The sequence below is a fragment of the Narcine bancroftii genome, chromosome 7, assembly GCF_036971445.1.
Source record: "Narcine bancroftii isolate sNarBan1 chromosome 7, sNarBan1.hap1, whole genome shotgun sequence".
Taxonomy (NCBI): Eukaryota; Metazoa; Chordata; class Chondrichthyes; order Torpediniformes; family Narcinidae; genus Narcine; species Narcine bancroftii.
Genome location: NC_091475.1, coordinates 26988736 through 27016101, shown reverse-complemented (window position 1 = coordinate 27016101; position 27366 = coordinate 26988736). Strand labels below are relative to the sequence as shown.

Here is a 27366-nt window from a genome sequence, read left to right as displayed (position 1 = left end):
TTCATGTCATAAAATTTTAAATTAAGTTTTTAAAAAAATTTAAGGTGCAGTACCCAACCAAAAATGACAAGTTGTTTTTGCAAAGAATCTTTAATGTGACAATAAAGCAGTTTGCAAACAAACAAAATGCAACCTCAAACCATATGAGATGAAGGGAAGGATTTGAAAAAGTTTTTTAATAGAAAAAAAGAGATGGGATGCTGTTCCTCAACACTGAACCTTACCTTTCTGGTAGACTCTCCGTACAGAAATATTTAAAAATATAACTTGGATGCATTACTATTTATTTGGGGAGATGTCCGTGATGTACATAACTACTTACAAGGTTCCCAATAAACGTTTGCCACTAATGTTTAATTAAACCTATTGGCCAATGGGTTATTGGAAAGTCCTACACAGTTTCCTGCTGGAAATCGAGTTTAAACTATTTCCTATGATTCTGCAGAATACCTTGAGCAATTAATCCTCACCTGCTGGTTCTGTAACAATTCTGTGCTGTTTGCTTCATTAGACAATTGTTTCATGTCACCAGCTGTATGTTGTCTATTGGTTAATTGCATTACCAGAGGCTCATTCTCAGCACTCCATTTAAAGCTGGCTTATAATTACTTAAAGGCAGTCTGCCCTCTTCAAATGATTTTTGTAGTGACAAAAAGCATTTTGAAACTTGATCTGAACTGGTAAGTTCAAAGTTCAAATTTATTGTCAGTCTACATACTGTACATGGCATCACATACAACCCTGAGATTCATTTTCTGTGGGCCAAGCAGAATTTTTAATTACCAGTAACTGTAAACTGTACTTAAAGAAAGAAATGTAAACAAACTACAAATGCAGATGTATAAATGTACAGTAATATATGATGATAAAATAAGAGTGTTAAATGAGTCGATTGTTCTGGAGCAGCAACTTATTCTAGAACTTGGTGTTAAGAATCATCATTCCTGATGGTGGCATGACGTACCTCCTTCCTGATGGTGGCATGACGTACCTCCTTCCTGATGGTGGCATGACGTACCTCCTTCCTGATGGTGGCATGACGTACCTCCTTCCTGATGGTGGCATGACGTACCTCCTTCCTGATGGTGGCATGACGTACCTCCTTCCTGATGGTGGCATGACGTACCTCCTTCCTGATGGTGGCATGACGTACCTCCTTCCTGATGGTGGCATGACGTACCTCCTTCCTGATGGTGGCATGACGTACCTCCTTCCTGATGGTGGCATGACGTACCTCCTTCCTGATGGTGGCATGACGTACCTCCTTCCTGATGGTGGCATGACGTACCTCCTTCCTGATGGTGGCATGACGTACCTCCTTCCTGATGGTGGCATGACGTACCTCCTTCCTGATGGTGGCATGACGTACCTCCTTCCTGATGGTGGCATGACGTACCTCCTTCCTGATGGTGGCATGACGTACCTCCTTCCTGATGGTGGCATGACGTACCTCCTTCCTGATGGTGGCAGTGAGAACAGAGCATAACCTGGGTGGTGTGGATCCTAAATAATTGCTGCTGCTCTCTGATGGCAATGTTCCATGTCGATATTCTTGATGATGAGGAGAGTTTTGCCTGTGATATCCTGGGCTGCGTCTACTACCTTTTGCAGGATATTTCATTTGGAGGCTGTGATTCACCCAGTCAGCACACTTTCCACTACACATCTGTAGAAGATGGCCAAGGTTTCCAAAGAAATACTGAACCTTTGCAAGCTCCTGGGGAATGAAAGCACTGAAATTCATTCAAGAATGGCCAACACAGAAAAGTGCTCCATGGTTTCTCCTGCTACACTCGAGGACTTGATAAAGAGGAAGAGGGATGTCTCATTCCAGAAGAAGCTAGGTGGATACAGACATGCTCAGAAAATAGTGAGTTGATTATAATTGAGAGGGAATTAGGAGGTTTTTTTTTCTCTCCTTTTTTTTTCTCTTTTTTTGGTTTTTTTTCTCTTTTTTCTCTTTTTAAGAGGACGATGTCACAGAAGATAATGTCAAAAATTGAGGATGTTGAATTAGATGAAGAGGAAGATGAGGGGAAAGGTGATAAGAAGAAAAAGAAGAAAATCAAGTACAAATACATTGAGGGAGAAGAGTTTAATAAAATTAAGTTAATTTCGATAGAGAATTTTGAAGATGTTATAAATGAAGAATATGGAGAATTTTATAAGAGTTTGAACTTTTTCTTATTTTTTCTTTTTTTATATAAGGGGAGGGAAGGGAATAAAAAGTTTATCTGATTGTTTTTCTAAGGGATGTTTTTGTTCTCTCGATGAATTATAAAGGAAACTTGGTATTAATGGAAATTCTGTATTTATGTACTATTAATTATGATTTTTTGTATAACAGATATGTGGTTGATATATGATTTTAATATTTGAACTTAGTTTGAAAGTGGATTTCATTTGTTAAATACATGTATTATGTTTGATTTAAATATATGTTTAAGGGTATTATTTTAGTATTGATATTTTTTTTGTTGTTAGTAATTTTTTTTGTTGTTAAGTTTTATCCTTTTTGTAAGTGGGGTTTTTTCTATTTTATTTACAACATTGTTAATTAATTCTTCACTCTTTATTTTGGGGGGAGGGTTGGACTAATTTTAAATTAGATGTTTAATGTTGTGTTATAATTATTGGGGGGGTTAATTTGTGTAGTTTAATGATATAGTATTCTAATTTTTATTATCTTATTTTTTATTATTTCTTTGAATGTAATTTTTATTTTATTCATGTCATAAAATTTTAAATAAAGTTTAAAAAAAAAAGAAAATAGTGAGTGATTATTACCATGGAGGTCCATAATAGGAGTTACATTCTGAGAATCTGGATGTAATACCATTTGAGAAAATTATCATTTTAATAAGAGTGAAGAGTAATAAAGCAAAATTGGGAAAATATCAATAATTATTGTTTGTGTTTTAATACAGGAGCACAAATCTAACTTAAACCTGATCTCTTCCCATAATCTAAGTTGGTGTTACCAACTCTGAGATGCCTGCATTTTTCCAACTCCATAATCAGTTTAGTATTACTGCTCCAGAAGTGCTTTGCTGCCATATTCTATGCCATATTATACTTCAGTGCTCTGGAATCTGAGTCTGGTCTATTTATTTCCCCAGACTCAGTTAAGATGCTGCTTCAATGCAACAAATTAGTTGCTTAGTTCAACAAAAATGATTACAATTTCCTGTCATCAAACGACAACCAGAAGTGTGCAATTTATAATAATTACAGCATTACACAAACTTCCTCAGCAGTTCATCATCTACTTGAATAATAATTCATGAGTATCAAAGCCATTTTTAAGATTTATGTTCTCTGGAGACTGGAAGAATAAGGAGTAATTGTTTTTTTTAAATGCTCAAAGGAATGGATAGATTACAATCTCTTTCTTCCTGGAAGGTCATCTGGTCAAAGGTCATAGCTTTAAATTGGAGAGGGACAAAGTCAGAATGGGTTTCTTTGCACAAAGTGTATGCCCATTGGGATAAGCAGCAAAATTTATTGAGAAGAAAAATCATTGCACCCTCCGAAGGAATGTTTCCACATTTTGCTTGTTGTAATACTCCAGGGCTACCCAAAGTAGGACTATGCAGTTATGGGAAGAAAGCAAGGAAATGGAAGGAAAGAGAGAGATGATGGAAACTTAAGCATAGGTGGAGTGAAACACGGAAGTCTGCAGACATTGTGATTGGAGTGAAAGCACAGAAGTGCTGGATTAATTCAGCAGGTTGTGCAGCGTCTGTAGGAGATAAAGATATATATAAAAAATGTGGACAGTGAGGAAGATTTTCAAAGTTTACAGAGGGATCTGGACCAACTGGCAAAATGGGTCAAACAAAGGCAGATAGAGATTAATGCAGATAAGTGTGAGGAGTTGTATTTTGGAAGGGCAAACCAAGGTAGGACATGCACAGTAAATGTGGGGCACTGAGGAGTGGGGAGATCTGGGAATACAGATACATAATTCCCTGAAAGTGGCCTCACAGGTGGACAGGGTTGTAAAGAAAGCTTTTGGCATTTTAGTCTTTATAAATCAAAGTATTGAGAATAGGAGTTGGGATGTTATGGTGAAGTTTAAAGCATTGGCGAGGCCAAATTTGGAGTATTGCATGCAGCTCTGGTTGCCTAACTTCAGGAAAGATATCAATAAAATTGAAAGAGTTAAGAGAAGATTTACTAGGATGTTGCCTGATCTTCAGGAGTTGAGTTACAGGGAAAGATTAAACAGGTTAAGACTTTATTCTTTGGAGCGAAGAAGAATGGGGGAGATTGTGGCAGAGGGTTACAAGAGTATGAGAAGTATAGACAGAGTGGATGTGAGTAGGCTTTGTCCACTTAGATTGGGGGAGATAAATACGAGGTCATAGTTTTAAGCTGAAAGGGGAAAAGTTTAGGGGGAACATTAGGGGGGAACTTCTTCACTCAGAGTGGTGGGAGTGTTGAATGAGCTGTCATTCAATGTGGTGAATGCGGGCTTGATCTTGTGTTTTAAGAATAAATTGGATAGATACATGGATGGGGGAGGTCTGGAGGATTATGGAATAGGTCTAGTGGAATGATGTTTCGGCAGACTAGAAGGGTCATTTGGCCTGTTTTCTGTGCTGCAGCATTCTACGGTTCTAAGACATTGGTGAGGCCAAGTTTGGAGTATTGTGTGCAATTATGGTCACTTAACAACAGGAAAGTTATCAATAAGGTTGGAAAGAGCGAGAGAAGGTTTATAAGGTTTTTAACTTGACTTGAGGAACTGAATTACATGGAAAGGCAAAACAGGTTAGAACTTTATTCCCTGAGCGCAGAAGAATGAGGGGAGATTTAATAGAGGTTTACAAAATTATGACAGGTTTCAATAGAGTAAATGTAGGCAGGGTTTTTCTACTGAGGGTAGGTGAGGTAATAAACCAGAGGACATGGGTTAAGGGTGAAAAGGGAGACGTTTAATGGGGACATTCGAAAGCACCAATACCTCTGAATGGAAAGACCTGCATAAGGTAGTGGACACAACTGAGGTAATCACAGGTAGAACTTTCCCCACCATTGAGAAAATCTACATGGACTAGAGAAATCTCTATTCTCACTAATGCCATCAGGAAAGAGGTATAGATGGCACAAGACTTGTACCACCAGGTTCAGGACCAGCTGCTCCCCCTCCACCATCAGACTCCTCAACAACAAAGACAATCAGGAACTCATTTAAGGGCTCTTACTTTGCACATTATTTATGATTGAATATTTTCTGTATCACACGGTTTGCTTGCACTTCCTTTTTTGTTTCCATTTCTTCTTTTATGATACACATCTTTTATTGAGTACAGCTTTTTTGCACTACCGTTCTGCCTGGCCTGCACAAAGGGGTTCTAGGTGATGTCATGTATGTACTCTGAAAATACATCTGAACTTTGAATGTTTTGGCTTTGAATATTTTCACACAGGGAGTGGTGGGAGCATAGAATGAGCTGCCAACTCATTGTGAATGCAGGCTCAGTTTTAGCATTGAGGAAAAATTTGGACAGGTACATGAATGGATTGGGGGGGGGGGGTGGCATGAAGGGATATGGAAATGGGTGCAGGTCAGTGGGACTTGGCTCAATAATAGTTCACACTAGAAGAGCCAAAGGGCCTGCTTTTCTGTGCTGTAATATTCTATGGCTCTAATACCTTGACTTCAACTGCCCCCCCATATTCTTACCCGAATCTTTCATTCCTCAACTGAGCTGTTTTGCCTCCATCCTAAATGGTCAATCTTGTTTTATTCACTATAAACATGTGGCCAGCTAAATTCTACTAACTGCACCATCAAAAACCATTATTATCCCCTTTATTTGTCTCCAACTTGAACAATTTCACTCTCACTTTTCAAAGCGTTCATCCTTGTTTTTCAAAACTTTCATGATCTCCCCTCTTCATAAACAGTCTTTCAACTCTTGGAGACAGCTCTCCAATCAGCTCTAAATTCAATTGTCCACTATCAGTAGGCATGCCTTCAGCTGCCAGGGACTGACACGCAAAAATTCAACTTAAAAAAAAAGTCTCTTCCTCTCCTTTCTACCTTAAGACCCTTTTGCTGATTGCCCTTTAAGGTTTTCTGCTTCGAAAACTGCAGGTCTTGTGGTAATGATTCCCGACTTGACACAAAATTCTGCAATGATGTACAAATGTCCAATACAGGTTATTGGTCATCTTGACAAGGAGCTTGTGTTTGTGGGTACTCTTGAGGTTTTTATGGTTTTGCATTGTTTGATCTAAGTAGTTGAAATAATATAAAGCAATATGTAGGTTTCAGTCTGTAGTGGTAGTTGGTAATCATTGAACAATGTAAACAAAAGGCTAACAGTTTGAAACATCAGTTGTGTTTCCCTTTCCATGTATGCTACCTGATCTGGGCATTTCAGAGCTTTATTATTCTGAAGGACTTGCGTCACTCTCACAGTTTTTGATTTTGATTTTTTTCCTCTTCAAAAATATGAAGGAGTTAACATGTCAGCAAAAAAGGGGAGATTCAGGAAATCTGAAATTAAAGCAAGGAATGCTGAAAACATGCTTTGGGGAAAACAAACAAATCTTTCCAGCCATTCTGCTACTGGGAAAGGGTCCACACCCTAAACATCGTCTACTAATAACGTCTCATGTTTTTAAGTGTTCTGCCTTAACATAAACAACATTTGGACATTTTTTAAAAAAAGAGGCTAGGATGGCTTTGATCTCCATGAGTTGTTTGAACTGCACTGATCTAGGCAAGGAGTGAGAACATTGTTAAAAATAATCTGAATCTTCTGTTAAAAACATCCCTTTGATTATTTTTACAATGGCCTTGAATCCTTGTGTTTTACTGATTGTAACATATCAAGTCAAACACTGGATTCTTGGTTATGAATGAACCCTGTCGATTAATTTCAAACAACATGATGTTTGTTAGAGTAAGGGACAGAAGTATCGGAGCAATGGTGAGGATTACAATTCATTGTTGAATTTGCCTTCCTTGCTACTGGCTTAATATATGAGTTAACCTTTAGGGAATCCTGTATGAGGTCTTCAAAGTCACTTTGGACCTCCAATTTCTGAATTCTTTCCCCATTTAGAAAATGGTCTGCCAATATTAACCTTAATCTGTAAACAATTTTTGGGGCGGCACGGATGGGATAGCAGTTGGCACATCATCTTTACAACACCAGCGACAAGGACTTGGGTTCGAATCCCACGCTAACGAGTTTGCATGGGTGTTCCCCAGGAGCTCCTGTCTCCTCCCACTGTTCAAAGCGCACATAGAGGTGTAGGTTAATTGGGTGTAAATTAGGTGGCACAGACTCGTGGGCCAAAATGGCCTGTATGTCTAAATTTAAAAAAAATTAAACCACTGCTCACTTCAATTTTCTCATTTATTTCACAAACACTTTTGTGTCATAGTCCCTTGTCAGACTAGGTTAAATCCTCCCTTGTAGGTCCAGCAAATCTTCCTGCCAGAATATTGGGTCCCATCAGTTCAGGTGCAACCTGTCCCTCTTGTACAAGTCACCTCTGCCCCAGACAGCAATGCCCAGACAGCCCTCTCCTAACCCCACCCTCACTAATGTGTGCCACTGGATGTATTCCAGAGATTCATTTTTGTTTCCCTTCTTTATCCTCGCTTCTGTTTCCCCCCCCCCCCCCCCACCCAACTTAAATATTCTGAATTGGTTTTAAATATCTAAGTAAAACCAAGTAATTGGAGATTTGCCTCATTTCTACCAATTTCAGTGGAGACATCACCCAACCCTTTGTATCTGATGTTGAATGTAAAAGAAACATTGACACAATATCCCATATAACAACTTGGTTCTACCGTTTTTTCCTCCCAACTATGGAACATAGTTGTAGAGCAGTGTTTCTACATTACTTTGAAGGAGAAAGTGCAAAATATATTTATCCCCATCACTGAAAATACCAAAAAAAACTTTATAACACTGGTTATATTTTATTTCTTTCACAACAACAAAGCAGTTTAGCACATTTTTTAAATCTTACTGAAAACCAGGCAGGGTAAAAATGAATTCAGTCATTTGCTCACGATAGGCATGAATGCAATAGTAACCCAGAGTTTCAAAGTCCTCAGCACGCGTTTATAAACAACTGTGATATAAAATCTGAAGAAAGCCACTACAATGCTATTTTAAAAATAAAGACTTTTTTATCAAAATAATGTCGTGGCACACTTAAAATTTTCTCACTTCAGACATTCTTTAAAAATTTTCAGTCATGTACAAGCTTAGAGTATTGTGTTCAGTTCCAGTTGCCTCATTACAAGGATGATGTAAACGTTTTGGAGAGGGGGCAGAGCAGATTCATCAGAATGTTGTCTGGATTGGAGAACATGACACACGAAGCAAGGTTGATAGAGCTGGGGCTTTTCTCTTTGAAACCATAAAGGATGAGAGGGGACTTCAAGGTATTAAAGATTAGGAGGCCCTTGGGCAGGGTGGACAGCACCTTTTTCCTGGGGTATCAATAGCAAATACCAGAGGACATCTGTTTAATATGAGTGGAAGAAAGTTTAGGGGGATATCAAGGGTACATTTTTACACAGAGGGTGGTGGGGGTCTGGAGTGCATTGCCAGGGTGGAGGTTGCAATAGGGACATTCAAAAGGCTCTGAGCTAGGCACATGGATGCAAGAAAAATAGAGGGTTATCAGTGTGAGGTGGGGAAAATTAGATTATTTTAGAATAGGTTTACTGACACATCATGGGCTGAAGGGCCTGTACTATACTGTAATGCTCCATCTCCAGCTTCTCACCCACAGAGGGTTAATGTTGGCTCCAAATTCTTGGAAACCCCAATAATTTGCTCAAGATTCTGGGTCAAATTCAGATAATTTCCTGGTGTGTTAACTGTGCCACATTCACTTCCAAAACTGCTATCCTTCACAGGCAACTTTTGAACTCATAGTACTTGCAATGGCTGCATACATTCAGCTTGTTACACAAAATAGTTGGCCAATTACATTAATATAGCCCATTTGTACAATTTTAGCTTTTTGTGCTTTCTACAGTGTACACGTCTTAAGTTTTACTCAAGACCTTTTTCCACTGGCATCCCAGGTAATTGGTCATGCAGTGTCCTGGGATAGGAAGCCATTTGTTTCCACTGGGCCACCTTTAACCAGGATACTGACTGCTTTTCCACAGAACACACTCACCCCCAGGGATCAGAGAGTCCTTGGAATGGAATGGATGGAAGTTGTCCTTTTTCTACTGGTTTAATCAGCACGCCGGCATCAGCTGACATCATGGATATGAGTAGAGGGTAGAGACCATCAATCCCTGGTGTGATTTAACACCAGCATACTGATTGTTTTCCTTTTCCACTGGATCCTTAACCAGTTAATTCCCCATTAATTCCTGGGACAAGATGCCAGTGGAAAAAGGGCTTCAGATACTCTACAAATAGCCATTTTGTGCTGATTTCTGAATCATTGAAGACAGATTTGTAGATTTTTGTAAATGGGGAGGAGTAAGTAATTAGCAATTGTCTGAACATACTGTCAAAGAAGCAAAGATGGGAAAATGTAAGGTATTTAGTACACAACACTCAAATGATGGTTATTGCATTCAACAACAAACTTTCTAGGTTATAACAAAATACAGTTTGGAGTTTTAGTCATCCACACAGAAATTGGACCTGCTGCCCACCACATCCACGTGGACGTTTTTAAAAAAACCCATCTACATCAATCCCATTTGCCTGCATTGGGACCATATCCTTCTATGCATTGCCTATTTAAGTGTTTATCTTAACGCCTCCAAACTATTGTATCTGTATGACTCCACCACCATCTTTCACAGTGACTTCCAGATATCATCCTTTAAAACTCCTTCCTCTCACCTCAAATTGAAAGCAAATATGCAATATGCTGCCTTCACCACATACACCCATTTTCAGTATCAATGGACTAAGACTTTCAGGTCTCTTGGCTCACCAACATTTTACAAAACTCCCACTTACTTCTTTTCATTAATTCATAGCTGATTTTTCCTTCTAGTTTTACTTCATGGCATGAAAATGTGTTCAGAAGACCAAAGCACAGGATTATTTTCATTCTTTAGCAAAAATATGCCCAGATTTATTTCTATTTGCTTCAATTCCAATCAATTTCTGTAGGTTTTGAAGTCATTTATCACAATGACTTATCACTTCCTCATCTATCCTCTCCTCTTCAGGAATCTGAATGTTAAATTAAATACAATTTGGGCATTAAACGGTGAGGTACATGAAATTACACAGTATTGGCAATTTTCTGATTTATTTTGTATTTTATTGTCCATATGTTTGAAGTTCTTCATTAATGTTTGAACTAGGAACCCTTTCAATCTTTGATAGTCAAAGAAATCATTGCAAAGTAACAGTGTACATATATCTTTAAAAGAAATCAGTGCAAGTTACCTTCCTACCTTTCCTTATTCCTTTACTCTTTCAGCCAAGGAAAGAATGTCAGCTTACAATCCAACCTCATTTCCTCCCATGTTTCACCACTCATGTACATCCTAGGGCCAATTTACAACATTTCCTACCAATGTTTACTTTGGGGACATGGGAGGAACTCATCCATTTGAAGGGAAATATCAAAATTCCAGAGGTAGCATTGGAGTCCAGGGATAACCACAGTTTCTGGAGCTGTGAGGCAGAGCTCTGAGGGGCACCCGAGGCTGCTCATGCTATTTTATGAATCACACCTCTCCTGTTTATTTAAATCTACAGTTCTAAAACAAATGAAGGTGCACTATTGTCCACTGGAGGTTGAGAATAACGTTTAAAATTAGTGTAAAACCAGTAACTTGATTTTTAAAATGAAATTTAAACAAAAATTCCTTTATGCAAAGGATCATTGAACAATTTGGGAGTGTTAAGCTTAAATAAAATATCAGCATATAGGTCAGTGAGCATCAGTGGTTACAAAAACAAGATATTAATATCAAAGATCATTAATTCACTCAAAATAAAAAATTCCTTTTCCCTTTATCATAACTTCCAAAGTTGCGTGACCTTTTGCTGCTTCCATAGCATTATAGGAGTGTATAAGTGCATTTAAATTAATATCACTTAATTAACATATCATAACTACTGGTGGAATAAAACAAAATTTCAGGAACACTTGGGTCAAGCACAATTTCCCGAATTGTAAAAAAGAGGAATGCTTTAGGTCAAAATGTTTTTCATCACAATTGCTGCTAGAATTCATAGAGGGCTTTTCTTCCCAGCAGATATTTCTTCTTATTGTTCAAGAGTAAGTACCACACAAAGACTCCCTTTGGACCTTGAAATGTCTTCTGACTCAAGCTTCATCTGTAGACTCTGTGAGCAATGGCCCATGTTAAATGTCATGCAATAAAACCCAAGCTTTTTTTGCCTTGAACAACTTTAGTAATCATTGGTAAAAGAGGATAGAACTGAAAATAATCCGAGGAAGGATGACTTGAAGTTTATCATTTTTAAAGATTTGTACTGGATTTGCATTTTATTCCCCACATGTGCCTTGTGTCAAATTATTTAAACTTCACAATCGAGTCATTAAACAATTGTACGAGTTACTGAACAGCAATTAGCAAAACTACCATCAGTCAATGGGATCCAGTTTGAGGAAGAGAAGAATGGATCCAAATGGAGTATTTTAGACATAAATGAGGGCGAGAAAGCAGATCTAGCAAAAGTGAATTTGCAAATTGGATAAAGTTATCTGGCAATTATGATATGACAAACATTTACTGGGAGCTCTCAAAACCCATAATCCATGCTTTCCACCATGAAAAAAATTAAGGAGATGATTTGTCAGGTATGGTTTACGAAAAGTACAATTAAACCTTAAAGAACGTCATTGTACAAAGATGGATGAGGTCAGAAGTTTAGAGAATATAAAAACACCAACAATAATGAATAGATTAATAAGGGAGAAAAAGAGCAAGATGAAAATGCTAGAAGAGCTTCAATCGTTGTTGAAAATGAGTGTCCTTTCCATTGGAAAGAGACTATGCAATTAATAACTGAAAACAAGGTGGGATAATGAAGTAAGCAGGTAATCTAAAATCTCTGGTATCCAGCACCTAAGGGGATAAGTGCATTTTCCAGTTGCTTAAGGCTAACTCTTACAATGCCTAACTAATACACTTGCAATAAGAATAAATGGTTTAAAAGACAAAAATACTACACTGTATTTACATTGAACAAACTTCACTTGCATGAATATATAAACCTTAAAGCATTTTACTTTATTTTCAGTCACATTCTTTGAAAATATTTAACTGTCACTGCATCTGCAGGTTCCTCCTCCTCCATGGAGCCACCGGAAAGATAAATAACATTATAGATAATTAATCACCCCTCCAAAGCTTTACCGACAAAAACCCCTGACCAGGGCGATTCTTACCAAGAAGATATAAGGAGACACTTTAAGAGAGTCACACCAACTACGAGCGGCATCAATCAGCTCTTCATCCAGGGCAACTTTGTTCAAACCCATGCTATGAGCAAAACACAACTAAGCCACTTCACTGACTCAATATTTGCTCCCATCTTCACCAAAGGTTTGTGTGTTACTTTATAGAACATTTACTTTTATAATTTTTAACTTGTGTATTTTATACCTATTATTTTAATTTTCCTCATTTTTTTGCCGGTTGCTTGAATTCTGGGTACCAGGGGTTTTACTGTATATATGTGTGTCAATGTTCTCTGCCACTTAAGTCACTGACTTACTCCCAGTGTCTAATAAAATACTAACTGTATCTCTTTTTCTTGCTTGGAAGAATGAGTTTACATTTTGATGTTCCAAGTACTGGAATGCAGATTAATCATTGTTGACACACAGTCTTGGCACCATTATACCAAATGCCTTGCGAAAGGACTTCAGTGTTGTGCCTGGCCATTTTTGTGACTTGCACTGTTCACCTACCACCTTATTATTCCTTTTTAATTTATTTTCCTTTTTTTTTTGCTGGTTGTTTGAATTCCAGATACCAGGGGTTTTTACTGTATTTTATATAATTCTGACTATAGAAGTTGCAACTAACTTCCCATATGTGGCTGTGCACATTGGGAATTGGGAGAACTACAATCAACTGGAAATTGGTACTGCCTAAAATGTTAGAGGTGCAGGCTGACAGCTCTCCAGATCCAGATTTGTTTTCTAAAATTTACAAAATTTGGATTTTATAAAGAACAGGTATGCTTCGGATAATATTCTTAGATTGATTACGTTGATTAATGCTTGAGGGAGCAACCCAATCAACCAATGGTTGTTGGGCTTGATGCAGAAAAAGCATTTGATTGGGTTGAATGGAATTTTTTATTTAAAGTGTTAGAAAAATTTAATTTTGTGCCATTTTTTACTGGTTGGGTTAAAGCATTATATAAAAATCCAGTTGCTAGGGTGGTGATGAATGGCCAAAATTTGTAATTTAAGTTATTACAATCAACACGTCAATGCTGTCCATTGTCACCAGCCTTATTTGCATTGGTCATAGAACCGTTAGCTCAAGCAATCAGACAAAATGACGATATTAAAGGGATTAAAAATTACAGATGATGAATATAAGATTAATTTATTTGCTGATGATGTATTGATATATTTAACACATCCAGAACAAACTTTGAAGCATTTGCAAAAATGTTTGGAGCAATTTGGAGTATTATCTGGGTACAAAGTAAACTGGGACAAAAGCAAAATATTACCAATTTCAGGTGTGGATTATAGTGAGTGTAAACAGATTGCGATGGACTGATAAAATTAAATATTTAGGAGTAATTTTTGATGCGAATTACCAATCTCTATATAAATTATGTACCATTATTGAGAAAGATTAAGATAGACTTGATTAAATGGAAAGATATTCTATTAATATTAATAGGTCGGGTATACTGTATTAAGAAGAATATCTTTCCATGCATTCAATATCTTTTTCAATCGATTCCATGTTTACTTCCAAAAGTATTTTTCCAAGATTTGAATACGGAAATTTTTATGGAAGAGAAAGTTAGAGAGAGTAGCATTACATAAATTGACATGGAAATATGCTTTAGGAAGACTTCAATTATCTCATTTTCAAAACTAGTATGAAGTTGCACAATTAAAATTTGTTAATTGAATGTTAGATATTACACAACCTCCTAGTTGGGCTAAAGTGGAATTAGCTTGTATTTCTGAGTCTCAGGTTCATCAATTTATATTTAAGTGGAATTATTGTTTATTACAGGAATATGCCTGTTTCAAAACATTTATTAGGGATTTGGACTAAAAGGAATTTTATTATAGGTTCGAGGGGTAAGATATCGACCCAACTCCATTATATCAAAATAGGGTTATTCCTTTCTCGATGAATAATATGTATTTATGGGTATGGGATTCTGAGGGTATAAAGGTGATTGAGGATTGTTTTGAAGAAGGAGTTTCTTTCTTTTAATTGACAGAGAAAATTTTAGAAGACCATTTAATTTTTTATTTGTGTATTATCAAGTTCGAGCTTTGGTAAAGGATAACTTTGGAAGAGAACTGAAATTACCTGAACTAACAAAGTTTGAGTTTCTGATTTTGCATACATTAAAAAAGGGCTTTATTTCTGATATGTATGCTTTGTTACAAGATAGTATGGATAAACAAAATATAAATAAATCTAGAAATAAATGGGAAGGTGATTAATCTTATAATATATGTCAGGAGGATTGGGAAGTTATGTGCCAAGATGGGGTGACTAAATTACTTAATGTAAAAAATTATAATTAACCAAACTATATCTTACATCAGTTGTATTTTATCCCTGAGAAATAGAGAAGATATGGATTTAGTAATTCGGATTTATGTTTTAGATGTGGATTACATACTGGAACATTTTTACTTGCAGTGTGGTTTTGTGACAAAGTTCAACCATTTTGGGAAAAAAATTTAGAGTATCTTTTTTTAATTATTTAAGATTAAATTGCCATTAGACCCAGAAATTTTTGGCTGGGTAATACTGCATCTTTGACTGGTTTGGGATTGGACAAGTTTCAGATAGATTTTGTTCATTTAGCACAGAGATGCATTACGGCTACTTGGAAAGATAATGTAGAATTAAATATATCTCATTAGCACAATGAATTGAGATCTTGTACTTGTATGGAGAAAATAACATACAATTTGCATGATAATTATTATTTTTTTGTTCAGATGTGGTCACCTTATTTGGAATATATGAGTTTAGAAATATCTTAAATCTTTTCATTATAAATTTAAGATATTACACAGTTTATGTATGTAATTAATTGATAAAATGCTCTCTTTTGCTCCCCTTGCAGGGCTTGCTGAGGGTTGGGGGGGGGTGTTGGGTTTATATTGTTTCAGTTTATTTTGTTATTATCTTTATGTATTATTTTTATGTAATTTGTAAATCTTAAATAAAGTGGGTTTTTTTTAAAAGAGAATGTGGAAACTCCACATACACAACATTTGACTTCAGGACTGCAAGCCAATGGCTCTACTAGTTTTGCCACTCATTATTACAAATGTTGTGGTAGAGTACATAAAAACATACAAGGCAATCAAAGTCAAAGTGGAGTTGTAAAACTGAAATAATTGGAGTTCTGTGAAGATGTGGATGAAGAGGAATCAATAAATGCAAGACCACAACAACTATTTGATATCAGATCAAATGTTATTGTGGAAAATGATTAAGCTCATGGTGTAAGTGACATGGACAAAGAGAGAAAACTGCTTGGCTAACATCGCAGGGGATTTTTAAACTTTCCAAATATTGACTGGAAAAGTCATGGTATGAAAGGCTTAGACAGGGTGGAGTTTATCAAATGTCATCTGGAAATTTTCCTCTGGCAGTATGTAGAGGGCCAGATGTGGGAGATGGCAATGCTTGATCTAGTCCTGAGAAGTTGGGAAGGACAACTGAATAACGTGTCCATGGATAAGTGTTTAAAGATCAGAGACCATTGTTTTTATTAGGTCTAAGATAGTTTTAAGATAAATTAAGTTGGTTTCTATTTAAGATAAATTTCTCCCTGTCCCCAAATAGAATTTGTCAATAGAAAAATAAGTTGTGAAGAGGACACAAGGAGGTACAAATGGGAAGAGTTCTGTAAAACTAAGATGAGAAACTATCCCACTGTCCATTATGACAGGGGGAAAAAGTGATTTAGCTAAACAGAGAGAGAGAAATTATAGAGTTTTGTGCAAATACATGTTTTATAAAAAGATAAAAAGTTAGAATGCAGATACAGCAATGAATTTAAAAAATATGATTATTGGTGGGGAAATAATGCAATAGTAGGGAGGTTATTGGTTCAGTTTTGTTTGGTTTTGATGAGATAACATCTAGAGTATTCTGTAAAGAATTAATCTCCTGATTTAAGATATTAATGCATAGAAAGTGGTTAACAGAAGATTTAGTAGACTGATACCTGATAATGATCACAATCTTTTTGAGGAAAACTTGAACATATTGAATTTGGATCTTGGACAAGGGGCAAGTTAATGCTGAGCTGTTTTGACAAAGTGGCTATTTCTTCTTGCAAGGGAATCTTAAACTGGGCTTCAAGATTTAAAAAAAAACACACTACCTATTTAAGACTGAAAAGTTAAAATTTATTCTCTGAATGTGGAGTCACTGGAACTCTTTTCCTCAGTGGCCTAACCATTCAGCCTCAAAATGGATTGAAGATCTTGCACTGCTAACTTTGAAGTGTGATGGATTAACACTCCACAGGAATTTATAAGAGGCAAATTTTATGTTTTTTGGAAGACAAACTTGAGCACAACAGTGAAAAAGAAACAACATAGATGACAATCGAATAGGATTTTTCCAAAATAAAGTTGGGCAGAATCCCCTTTTTTTTTGCACTGAGATTTTTTGCTGAATATCAAACAGAAGACTTCAGTTGAGTCCACACCATCACATCCTTCAAAAATACATGCATACAAATCCCTATCCTTAATGTTTTGGTAGAACCTTTTCTTAAAGTTAATTATAAAATTCAGAATTTGCAGTAACATACTCACCAGATGGTTGTGGCTTTATTTCTTCATCCCCTAAATGAATACATTTATTAAAATGTACATCATACAAGTAAAATATTAGGATGTAGAATATTCATAGTTGCAGCTATAAGAATTGTAACACTGGGGACATCCAAACTGATCAAAGTGCGGGAGCCTGTGGTAACTTTTCAGTCAGCTTTATTCAGCATCAAAACGCCAATAGTAAAAAATAAAGCAAAGGAGAGAAAAAGCCCTCAAAGAAAGTATGGTATTTATACCATGGATGTCTTAACATCTCGGTTTAACCCTTGTTGCTTGGGCTCTCTGCTCTAATGAGGCAGAGTTTCTCATTTCCCAGGCATGTTGTGATTCCAGTTATCGCAATTTTCTCCTGGTATTTTGCAGCAAGGTTCGTTTCATGTACCTGCCCCTTCTAGTTACTGTTAACTACTCACAGCAAAGCACAGCCAACAGCAATTGTGCAAGAGTAAGGTTTGGATAGCAGAAGTTTATAGCAAGCTCGCTCTTTCCTCCCTGTCAAAAGTACTCACCCAACAGTTCAGACTTTGCTTCTTCTCCATCTAAATAATTATAAAAATACACATCATAAATGAAAAATTAGGAAGCAGAATACTGTATTCATGATTATACTTAAGCGTTGTAACATACCTGGCACCTGAGGGTTGGCTTCTTCATCTAAATAAAATGCACATCATAAAAATGAATAATTCAAAATTAGAAGATTCATATTACATTTGTAGTTACTGATAATAATATTACCTAATTGTTGAAACTTTGTTTTTTCCTCCATCTTCAAACTTAAATTCTTACAAAAAGGTTAGAAAGCAGAATACTCATGATTACGGCTGGACTCGAATGAGAATTGTAAGGCACTCACCTAATTGTTGAAGCTTTGTTTCTTCTTTGACTTCTGCATGAAAAAATACACATCACAAAAGGAAGGAAGTGGGGATTCTAAAAGCTTCTACAGATATATAAACTTAAAAATAGTAGTGAAGGCATGCAAATAACCGGTAATGGGACACAGAAAGGGCAATGCAATTGATTCCATTCACAACAGAGATGACTCTTGGTTTCCTAATGTTTGTGAGAAGTTATTTTGGGTCATTTTCCATGAAGACTGTACCAAAATTAAGTTGAAGGAAATTAATTTTACTTTTTAAATTAGAAAGAAAAGTAGTACAGGAGAAATTAATGGGATTGAAACCCAAATAATACCCAGGGCCTCATAGTCTTTTCAAAGAGCTGATCAAGAGTATTTTTATCATAAAAATACAGAAAAGCAGAAGGAGCTCAGCTTGTCTCACGGCAATCATAGGAGGTAAAAGATATAGTACCGACGTTTCGGGCCTGACCCCTTCTTCAAGGAATAAACAAAGAACAGGAAGGCAGCAGAACAAAGGCAAAACTGGATGGGGAGGAATAACCCTCACCCCCCCTCCCCCTCCAACTTCTCTCTCTTTTCCATGCATCTTCTTTCGCAGAGCCAAAATCATTTCTCAGCTCTCCTCTTGTCATATCCAATAAACTCCTTTTGTTGGCCTGGAATCTTCCCCCGGCTAGTTTTGTCTTTATTCTGCTGCCTTCCTGTTCTTTGCTTATTCCTTGAAGAAGGGCTCAGGCCCAAAACATTGGTAATATATCTTTACCTCCTATGGACACTGCAAGACTGGCTGAGTTCCTTGAGCTTTTCTGTGTGTTTTTACTACAATCACAGCTTCTTCAAACTTTTGTGCTTCACTGTTATTTTCTGTTGTTCTATTAGCAATGGTTCCTCAGATCAGAGTATGGCAAAGGTAATCTCGTTATTTAAGAAAAAGGGTGGGAAAGTAAACGGGTGACAGAAACCAGCTAAGCCTATTTTTAATAGCAAGGAAAATGCTAAAGTCTATTTATAAAACTTGTGATGACAAAAACTATCAATGGGACTTGACAACCCCAATGTGCATTTATGGAAGAAATCATTGCAAAAAAATGTTTTGTTTGAGGATGTCACCAATAAAAATCAAGAATCAATGGAGGTGATGTATTTTGATTAAATACTCACAAGGGATTGGGGTTCACTGCATGGATTGAAAATTTGTTTAGAGACAGAGTAGGAATAAATAGTCTTATCAAGGTGGCAAGTAGCAGCTGATCAGATATTGCAAAGATCAGGGTTTTGAGATCAATGAAAGAACTGAATAATATAATTGGTTTACCCAATAATGTGAATCCAGTGAGACAGTTGTGAGGAAAATGCAGACGTTTCAAGACCATTTGAGTGAGTGGATAAATGCAGAGCGGATGCAGTGTATTGTGGACAAATGTGAAGTTATCTTCCATGCAGGAAAACAAAAATGGGATATTATTTAACTGGTAATAAATTGGGAAATGAAAAATAAGAAAATACCTGCATCCTTGTACAGCAGTTGATGAAAGCATAAATGCAGGTACAGCAAGCGATTAAGAAGAAAAATGGTACTTTGACCTTCATGACAAGTGGTTCTGAGTATAGAAGCAAAAGGTCTTGTAATTGTTTTGGTCTTGGTGAGACCACATCTGTAGGAGTTGTGTGCAGTTTGGTCTCTTTAAGAAAGGATGTACTTGATACACAGTGAATGAAAGGATGACTCACCAAAATGATACTTGGGATGGTTAGACTAGCATGAGGAGACATTGAATCAAGTAGAGCTCGCTGGAATTTAGAAAAATGAGATGGGGTTCTAGAATAAGAGTTGTGGGGAGGACAGTCTAGGGATATTGGTAAGATATTTTTAATGTGGATAATTCTACAAATGTATCATTTTGTATCACAGAAACAAAGTTGCTGAATATATTTAATGAGAAAGATTTCCAGACACAAGCATGAGCTTTGAGGAGAGAATAGGAATATCCAACTGAGATAGACAGTCAGTTATGATTATACTGATAAGAAGTGCAGGGCCAAGGGTTGAATGGCCTACGCCCCCTTTTCCATGTTTTGAATTAAATTCAGCTGTGATTACCTTGTGATGATCCAACATTTGGATTTTTTTTGCATGGTCCTTCATATTTATTCTTAACTTTGCCTTTAAAAAAAACATAAAATTCCATTGCATCTATTTCAAATGGTATTGCATACCTGTAACATTTGCTGATTGATAAATACTGCATGCCCATTGGTCATCAGAAAATCCTATCTCACCAGAAAAGCTCAAGAGTGATGGCTTGGCTTTGCAATAGATTGTGACAGTTCATTACTTTGAATGTTACAAGTTAAAGCAATTCACTTCTGTCAAGAGAAAACTTGTTGACTGACTATTGCAAAACTATTGGCGATGCAAAACTTAAATGACATTTTACAGAAAAGAAAAACTACTCCAACAGCACAAAAATGCTGGCAGCAAGCTTGAAGCTATCCATTATTATGTACTATAAAAGGATCCTTGTATATTAAACTATCCTTCAATATTTTAAAGCTGAGACCAGATAGTGATAAGTACATAATCTATGTGTAAAAACACATAGGATTGGGATTTAATCTGAAATTTAAGATTCTTGTTTCTCCAATTTGTGAATTGATTCAGCTAGGAATATTTTAAATGTTTTAACATGTGATGTTGCTGCCATTATCCATCTCTGCTTGGAATTGAATTAAGGAATCACTAAGAGTCAATCCCACTGGTGGATCTTGTGTCACATAGATCAAATCAGAAAAAGCTAGACTTCCTTCCCTGAAAGAATTAGTAACACTATTAAAATAAAACAAGTCATTGGTTTCAAAGTCTCCATAATCGCAGCAGTTTTTTTTTTCATTTCCATATCTAACTACTTGAATTCTCTACTTGGATTTCTGATTCAATGGATACACTGTTCATTCCTATGATGCATTTGGGATTGCATTATGTGCAACGTAAAGATACAATCTTTGAGATGTGTCTTTTTGACAATTTATTTTTTAAAATTAATGTTTTTTTAAGCAGAGTTTATAATATAGCAACTGTTTTTGGAACTAGTTCATCTTTGTCAGTCTCAGTCATAACAAGCACTAAAAGAATAATGAATAATCTTGGCAGAATAGGTGATGTGAAGACCTATAAAAATCTTAAAATTTCTCTCTGCACAATTATGAGAAAGTTTAGATTTTTTTCTCCTGGAGGAAATAGAGAAAATTTACACTTTTCCTATAGTTCAAAATATAGTCAAGTTAATTCACAAATCATACTTGCATTTCTAATACTAATAACCATTAAAATAATATGAAAACTGTCCATGTAATTCTGTTATGTATCCAATACAGTGAGTATAATTGGATGGTAATACTAGGCATGTAGACCATGGAAAATATCAACATAAAATCCATGACCTTATTCATTTATAACAAATTTCCATGCCCTTTATACTAATGCAAATTGGTTTACTGTTCAAAACAAGTAATCTTGAATAAATAAATATACAAAGAATATTAGGTTGTATAAATATCATATCCAAATTTGTTAGTCATTTTTAAACAAAACTGTTTATTTGATTAGAAAGCTTGGATTTTCCAATGAAGTAGATTTGCATTTAATTTGAGTACCTTGGTGGTAGTTTCTGGATGACATCTCAATGTGACTCTAAATCATAGTAAAATCATTATTAGAACCTGTTTATGAAGAGGTTTCTATTTCATTTACTTTATATAATGATTACCCACTATTTTGGAAGGAACTGAAACTTTTGCCAGTTTCTCTTGCTGATTTATATGTTTTTACATATCCAATGTAAAAAGAATCTTAAGAAAGAAATTAGAAAAACTAAAAGAAGGTATGAGGTGACTATAGCAAGCAGGGTGAAAATAAATCCAAAGGTTTTCTACAAATATGTAAATAGCAAAAGGAAAGTGAGAGATAAAATTGGTCCAATAGAGAATCAAAAAGGACAAATGTGTGTGGAGCCAAAAAAGATGGGGGAGAAATTGTTCAATTTCTTTTCCTCAGTATTTCCTGAGGAGAAGGATATTGAACTGTACAGGGTAAAGGAAGCAAAGGGGGTAAATATGGAGATTATAATGATTAAGAAAGAGGTGGTACTGGAGCTTTTGAAACATATAAAGATGGATATGTTTCCAGGTCCTGACAGGATTTTCCCCAGGACCTTGAGAGAAGTTAGTCAGGAAATAGCAGAGGCTCTGGCAGTGATTTTTCAAATGTCATTAGAGACGGGTATAGTGTCGGAGGATTGGCGTGTTGCGCATGTGGTTCCTTTGTTTAAAAAAGGGTTCGAGGAGCAAGCCTAGCAATTATCGGCCTGTAAGTTTGACGTCTGTGGTAGATAAATTGATGGGAAGCATTCTAAGAGATAGTATATAAGTATATGGAGGGACAGGGTCTGATCAGGGACACTCAACACGGATTTATGCGTGGAAGGTCGTGTTTGACCAATCTTGTTGAATTTTTTAAAGAGGTGACTAGGAATGTTGATGAGGGTAGAGCAGTGGATGTTGTCTATATGAATTTCAGTAAGGCCTTCGATAAGGTTCCGCATGGGAGGTTAGTTAGGAAGGCTAAATCCTTGGGTATTAATTTGGAGATAGTGAAATGGATTCAACAGTGGCTGTAAGGAAGGTGCCAGAAAGTAGTGGTAGATAATTGTGTGTCGGGATGGAGGCTGATGACAAGTGATGTACCTCAGGGTTCGGTATTGGGACCCTTGCTGTTTGTCATATACATTAATGATCTGGAGGATGGGGCAGTAAATTGGATTAGTAAATATGCAGATGATACTAAAATAGGGGGAATTGTGGATGATGAAGAAGGATTTCAAAGATTGCAGAGGGATTTAAACTGCTTAGAGGAGTGGGCAGAAAGATGGCAGGTGGAGTTTAATGCTGATAAGTGTGAGTTGCTTCATTTTGGAAAGAATAATCACAGCAAGACATATGTGGTAAATGGGAGGGCATTGAAGAATGCAGTGGAGCAGAAAGATCTAGGAATAACGGTGCATTGTTCCCTGAAGGTAGGAGCGCATGTGGATAGGGTGGTGAAGAAGGCCTTTAGTGTGCTTGCTAAAGCATAAAATATTAGGAGTTGGGAAGTAATGATGTATCTGTACAAGGCATTGGTGAGGCCAAATTTAGAGTACTGTGAGAAGTTCTGGTCACCAATTTATAGGAAGGATATTAACAAGATAGAGAGAGTGCAGAGAAGATTTACAAAAATGTTACCTGGGTTTCAGCATCTTGAATTGTGGTGCACTGTTAGCCAGAATCAGACACACACAAAGATAAAGCCTATACAACAGGCTTTAATCCACAAAGCATTCCACAGAGCCAGGCTGGCTGTAGCTGCAGCAACTCTGAGTGAAGCCTTGGGAGGCCGGCGCAGGTTTATATCCCAGAGGGTGATTGACACCCGACCGGGTGGAGCTTGATCCATTCAGGCCAACTGATTTACAGCCGGCCAGGTGTTGTCCTGTCCCCTTACACTCCTGCAGGTACAGAGGTTGCCCCCTGCAGTAGGCCAGTGGTGTACCACCACAGGAATACAAGGAAAGATTGAGCAAATTAGGTCTTTATTCCTTGGAATGTAGAAAGCTGAGAGGGAATTTCATAGAGGTGTTTAAGATAATTAGAGAGATAGATAGAGTTGATGTGGAAAGGTTTTTCCCATTGAGAGTAGGGGAGATGGATACAAGAGCTCATGGGTTGAGAGTTGATGGGCAAAGGTTTAGGAGTAACATGAGGGGGAACTTCTTTACTCAGAGAGTGGTTACATTCACAAGGATGTTGCCTGGACTCCAGCGCTTGTGTTTTAGTGTGAGATTAAACAGATAGTATTCTTTTCCTCAAGCATCAAAGTTTTATGAAAATAATAAAGGGCACAGATAGGATTGAGAGTCTCCCCCTCCCCAGGTTAATAGGGCAAAGGTTGAAAGTGAAAGGGGAAAGATTTAAAGATCTGAGTGGCAAGGTTTTCACAGTATATGGAACAAGGTGATAGAGGTAGGTACAACGTCAACATTTAGAAGGCATTTGTACAGGTACGTGGACAGGAAAAATTTAGTGATATGACCCAGGCAGGGGCAGATGAGATAACTGATAGGAACCTTGGCTGGCATGGACAAGTTGGGACAAATTTCCTATTTCCAAAGTATAACCTTATGAATAAAAGTTACTGAGGAAAAGAAAAAGTAGACGTGGTTTCTACCAGAAATTATAAGATGGGAAGCCACAAAGAGCAGGAATGCTGTGCTCAAGAGTAAAATGGTGATTGCAACAGTGATGGGTGCAAGAGGGCACTGCCCTGCAGCTTTAAAATTTGTACCAATGAATTTTAAATTATTATTTTTGTTTTTTTAAAAAGTATTCTACTGTGTAATCTTGTTAAATCACAAATGGAAGATTTTTTTCTCTAAATGAATCCTATGCTCGTTGAATCTGGTAGTGAGAGGAGGTGCTGTTGTGAATTACTTTGCAGTGGAAATAGCAAATACATACTAGCCCCTTGCATTGGGAATTAATTGTTGGTTTGGCCCTTGGATGAGGCTATTTGATAAATGTACTACAATCATAATTAAAACTGTGGAATGAAATCTTCTCTGTATTTCATTTTTTTTCCTTCAACTTTAATCAATAAAACTGATTAGCCTACTCTTCATTTTACTAATCAATGGGATTTTTTGTAATTCAAATGCCATATTTCTTTGTTTATAAAAAAATTCTGTGTATGAGATAGTGAGTGAAGCCATTAGATTTTGAATGAATTTACAACATCTTTAAAAAGGAGCACTTCAATTTCAAAAGTATGAAGTTCTCTCTCTCAACCTTCTAATTCTGCCCCTTAATGACTCAACAACTGGGCCAACATTGTTCAAAAAATTTATTTTCAAAAACTTGTAGCAATTAGCAAGATTGATGCATTTATTACTGCTTAAATATCAAGTTTAGTTTTCTATCATATAAAGTTACAAAAATGCACCCCTCAGGTTAAAAGCAGTTTGTGATTACAATATACATGGTGCCACTGAAGTTTGGGGCCAATTTATCTTCCTGCAAAGGTCAAAGATTCTGTTTTCAATCCCATTTTTGTAATAATATGCTTTGCAAAATAGAAGGGCAACTGAAGAAGGATGCAAGGTTATTTGGATGAGAAACAGTGAGCAGTATTTGTGTTTCAACCAACACCGTTTTTATTTGCAAGGCAAATGTTCTTCACCGGTATAACATTAAAGATCTTTAATTTTAGCACAATTAATGTTCAATTGGCAAGGAAAGCACTAAGTGGATACCTACCGTATTTTTGCCGCAGATAATATGCGCCAACAATGAAAATACCAATGATCAGAAGTATCAAAATCAAAACCAGAATGACATGTACACGAGCATTTCCTAAGAAAATAAAAAAGATTCTGATATATTTTCACATTTAGATAAACATTCAGAATTATTACTTTATTGAACTTCTAATTATTTAGTAAAATGTCACTGCACCAAACTATACCCTTCAGGAGTGTGCTGGGTTGAATCTGTCACCCATGTTAAGTGAGGTGATTCCAACCAAGAGACTAGTGGAATCAATTTGGGCCTTCCCCAACATTTGCAGGGGAAAATTGGTTGGTTGGGGTTGGGTGTTGGGTTTTTCCTCCTTTGACTTTTGTCAGTGAGGTGGGCTCTGTGGTCTTCTTCAAAGGAGGTTGCTGCCTGCCAAACTGTGAGGCGCCAAGATGCACGGTTTGAGGCGATATCAGCCCACTGGCGGTGGTCAATGTGGCAGGCACCAAGAGATTTCTTTAGGCAATCCTTGTACCTCTTCTTTGGTGCACCTCTGACACGATGGCCAGTGGAGAGCTCGTCATATAACACGATCTTGGGGAGGCGATGGTCCACCATTCTGGAGACGTGACCTACCCAGCGCAGTTGGATTTTCAACAGCGTGGATTCGATGCTGTCGGCCTCTGCCATCTCGAGTACTTCGATGTTAGGGATGAAGTCGCTCCAATGAATGTTGCGGATGGAGCGGAGACAACGCTGGTGGAAGCGTTCTAGGAGCCATAGGTGATGCCGGTATATAACAATGGCGTGAAGCAAGGCTGCGTTCTCGCACCAACCCTCTTTTCAATCTTCTTCAGCATGATGCTGAAACAAGCCATGAAAGACCTCAACAATGAAGACGCTGTTTACATCTGGTACCGCACGGATGGCAGTCTCTTCAATCTGAGGGGCCTGCAAGCTCACACCAACACACAAGAGCAACTTGTCCGTGAACTACTCTTTGCAGATGATGCCGCTTTAGTTGCCCATTCAGAGCCAGTTCTTCAGCGCTTGATGTCCTGTTTTGCGGAAACTACCAAAATGTTTGGCCTGGAAGTCAGCCTGAAGAAGACTGAGGTCCTCCATCAGCCAGCTCCCCACCATGACTACCAGCCCCCCCACATCTCCATCGGGCACACAAAACTCAAAACGCTCAACCAGTTTACCTATCTCGGCTGCACCATTTCATCAGATGCAAGGATAGACAACGAGATAGACAACAGACTCGCCAAGGCAAATAGCGCCTTTGGAAGACTACACAAAAGAGTCTGGAAAAACAACCAACTGAAAAACCTCACAAAGATAAGCGTACACAGAGCCGTTGTCATACCCACACTACTGTTCGGCTCCGAATCATGGGTCCTCTACCGGCATCACCTACGGCTCCTAGAACGCTTCCACCAGCGTTGTCTCCGCTCCATCCTCAACATTCATTGGAGCGACTTCATCCCTAACATCGAAGTACTCGAGATGGCAGAGGCCGACAGCATCGAATCCACGCTGTTGAAGATCCAACTGCGCTGGGTAGGTCATGTCTCCAGAATGGAGGACCATCGCCTCCCCAAGATCGTGTTATATGGCGAGCTCTCCACTGGCCATCATGTCAGAGGTGCACCAAAGAAGAGGTACAAGGACTGCCTAAAGAAATCTCTTGGTGCCTGCCACATTGACCACCGCCAGTGGGCTGATATCGCTTCAAACCGTGCATCTTGGTGCCTCACAGTTCGGCGGGAAGCAACCTCCTTTGAAGAAGACCGCAGAGCCCACCTCACTGACAAAAGACAAAGGAGGAAAAACCCAACACCCAACCCCAACCAACAAATTTACCCCTGCAACCACTGCAACCGTGTCTGCCTGTCCCGCATCGGACTTGTCAGCCACAAACGAGCCTGCAGCTGACGTGGACATTTACCCCTCCATAAATCTTCGTCCGCGAAGCCAAGCCAAAGATATAGACTGGAAGTAAAACATGAAAGTCTGCAGACACTGGTTCAAGTAAAAGCACAATGCCGGAGAAACTCTGCTATATAAAGCAATCACCATTTTACTCTTGATCTTTTGCCAGGAACTCGCAGAGCTCGTCAGGTAGTCATTTTTTACCTTTA

General features: G+C 37.4%; 1 protein-coding gene across 4 annotated transcripts in view; it reads right to left on the bottom strand.

Annotated features, from left to right (window-relative positions):
• LOC138738636 (uncharacterized) overlaps positions 1-27366 on the bottom strand; it is a 58081-nt gene that overhangs the window by 14764 nt on the left and 15951 nt on the right. For 2 of the 4 annotated variants that reach the window (XM_069889227.1, XM_069889230.1), the window contains exons 4-10: positions 25244-25339; positions 19998-20060; positions 17888-17920; positions 17659-17685; positions 17541-17570; positions 17011-17040; positions 7935-11327 (exon numbers count right to left, since the gene is read on the bottom strand). In XM_069889227.1, the coding sequence (XP_069745328.1) occupies positions 11308-11327; positions 17011-17040; positions 17541-17570; positions 17659-17685; positions 17888-17920; positions 19998-20060; positions 25244-25339 (299 nt within the window). In that variant the 3' untranslated portion in view covers positions 7935-11307. Of the gene's footprint in view, positions 1-7934; positions 11328-17010; positions 17041-17540; positions 17571-17658; positions 17686-17887; positions 17921-19997; positions 20061-21567; positions 21588-25243; positions 25340-27366 lie in introns of those variants that run through there. The other 2 variants (XM_069889228.1, XM_069889229.1) reach the window with 2 other exon arrangements.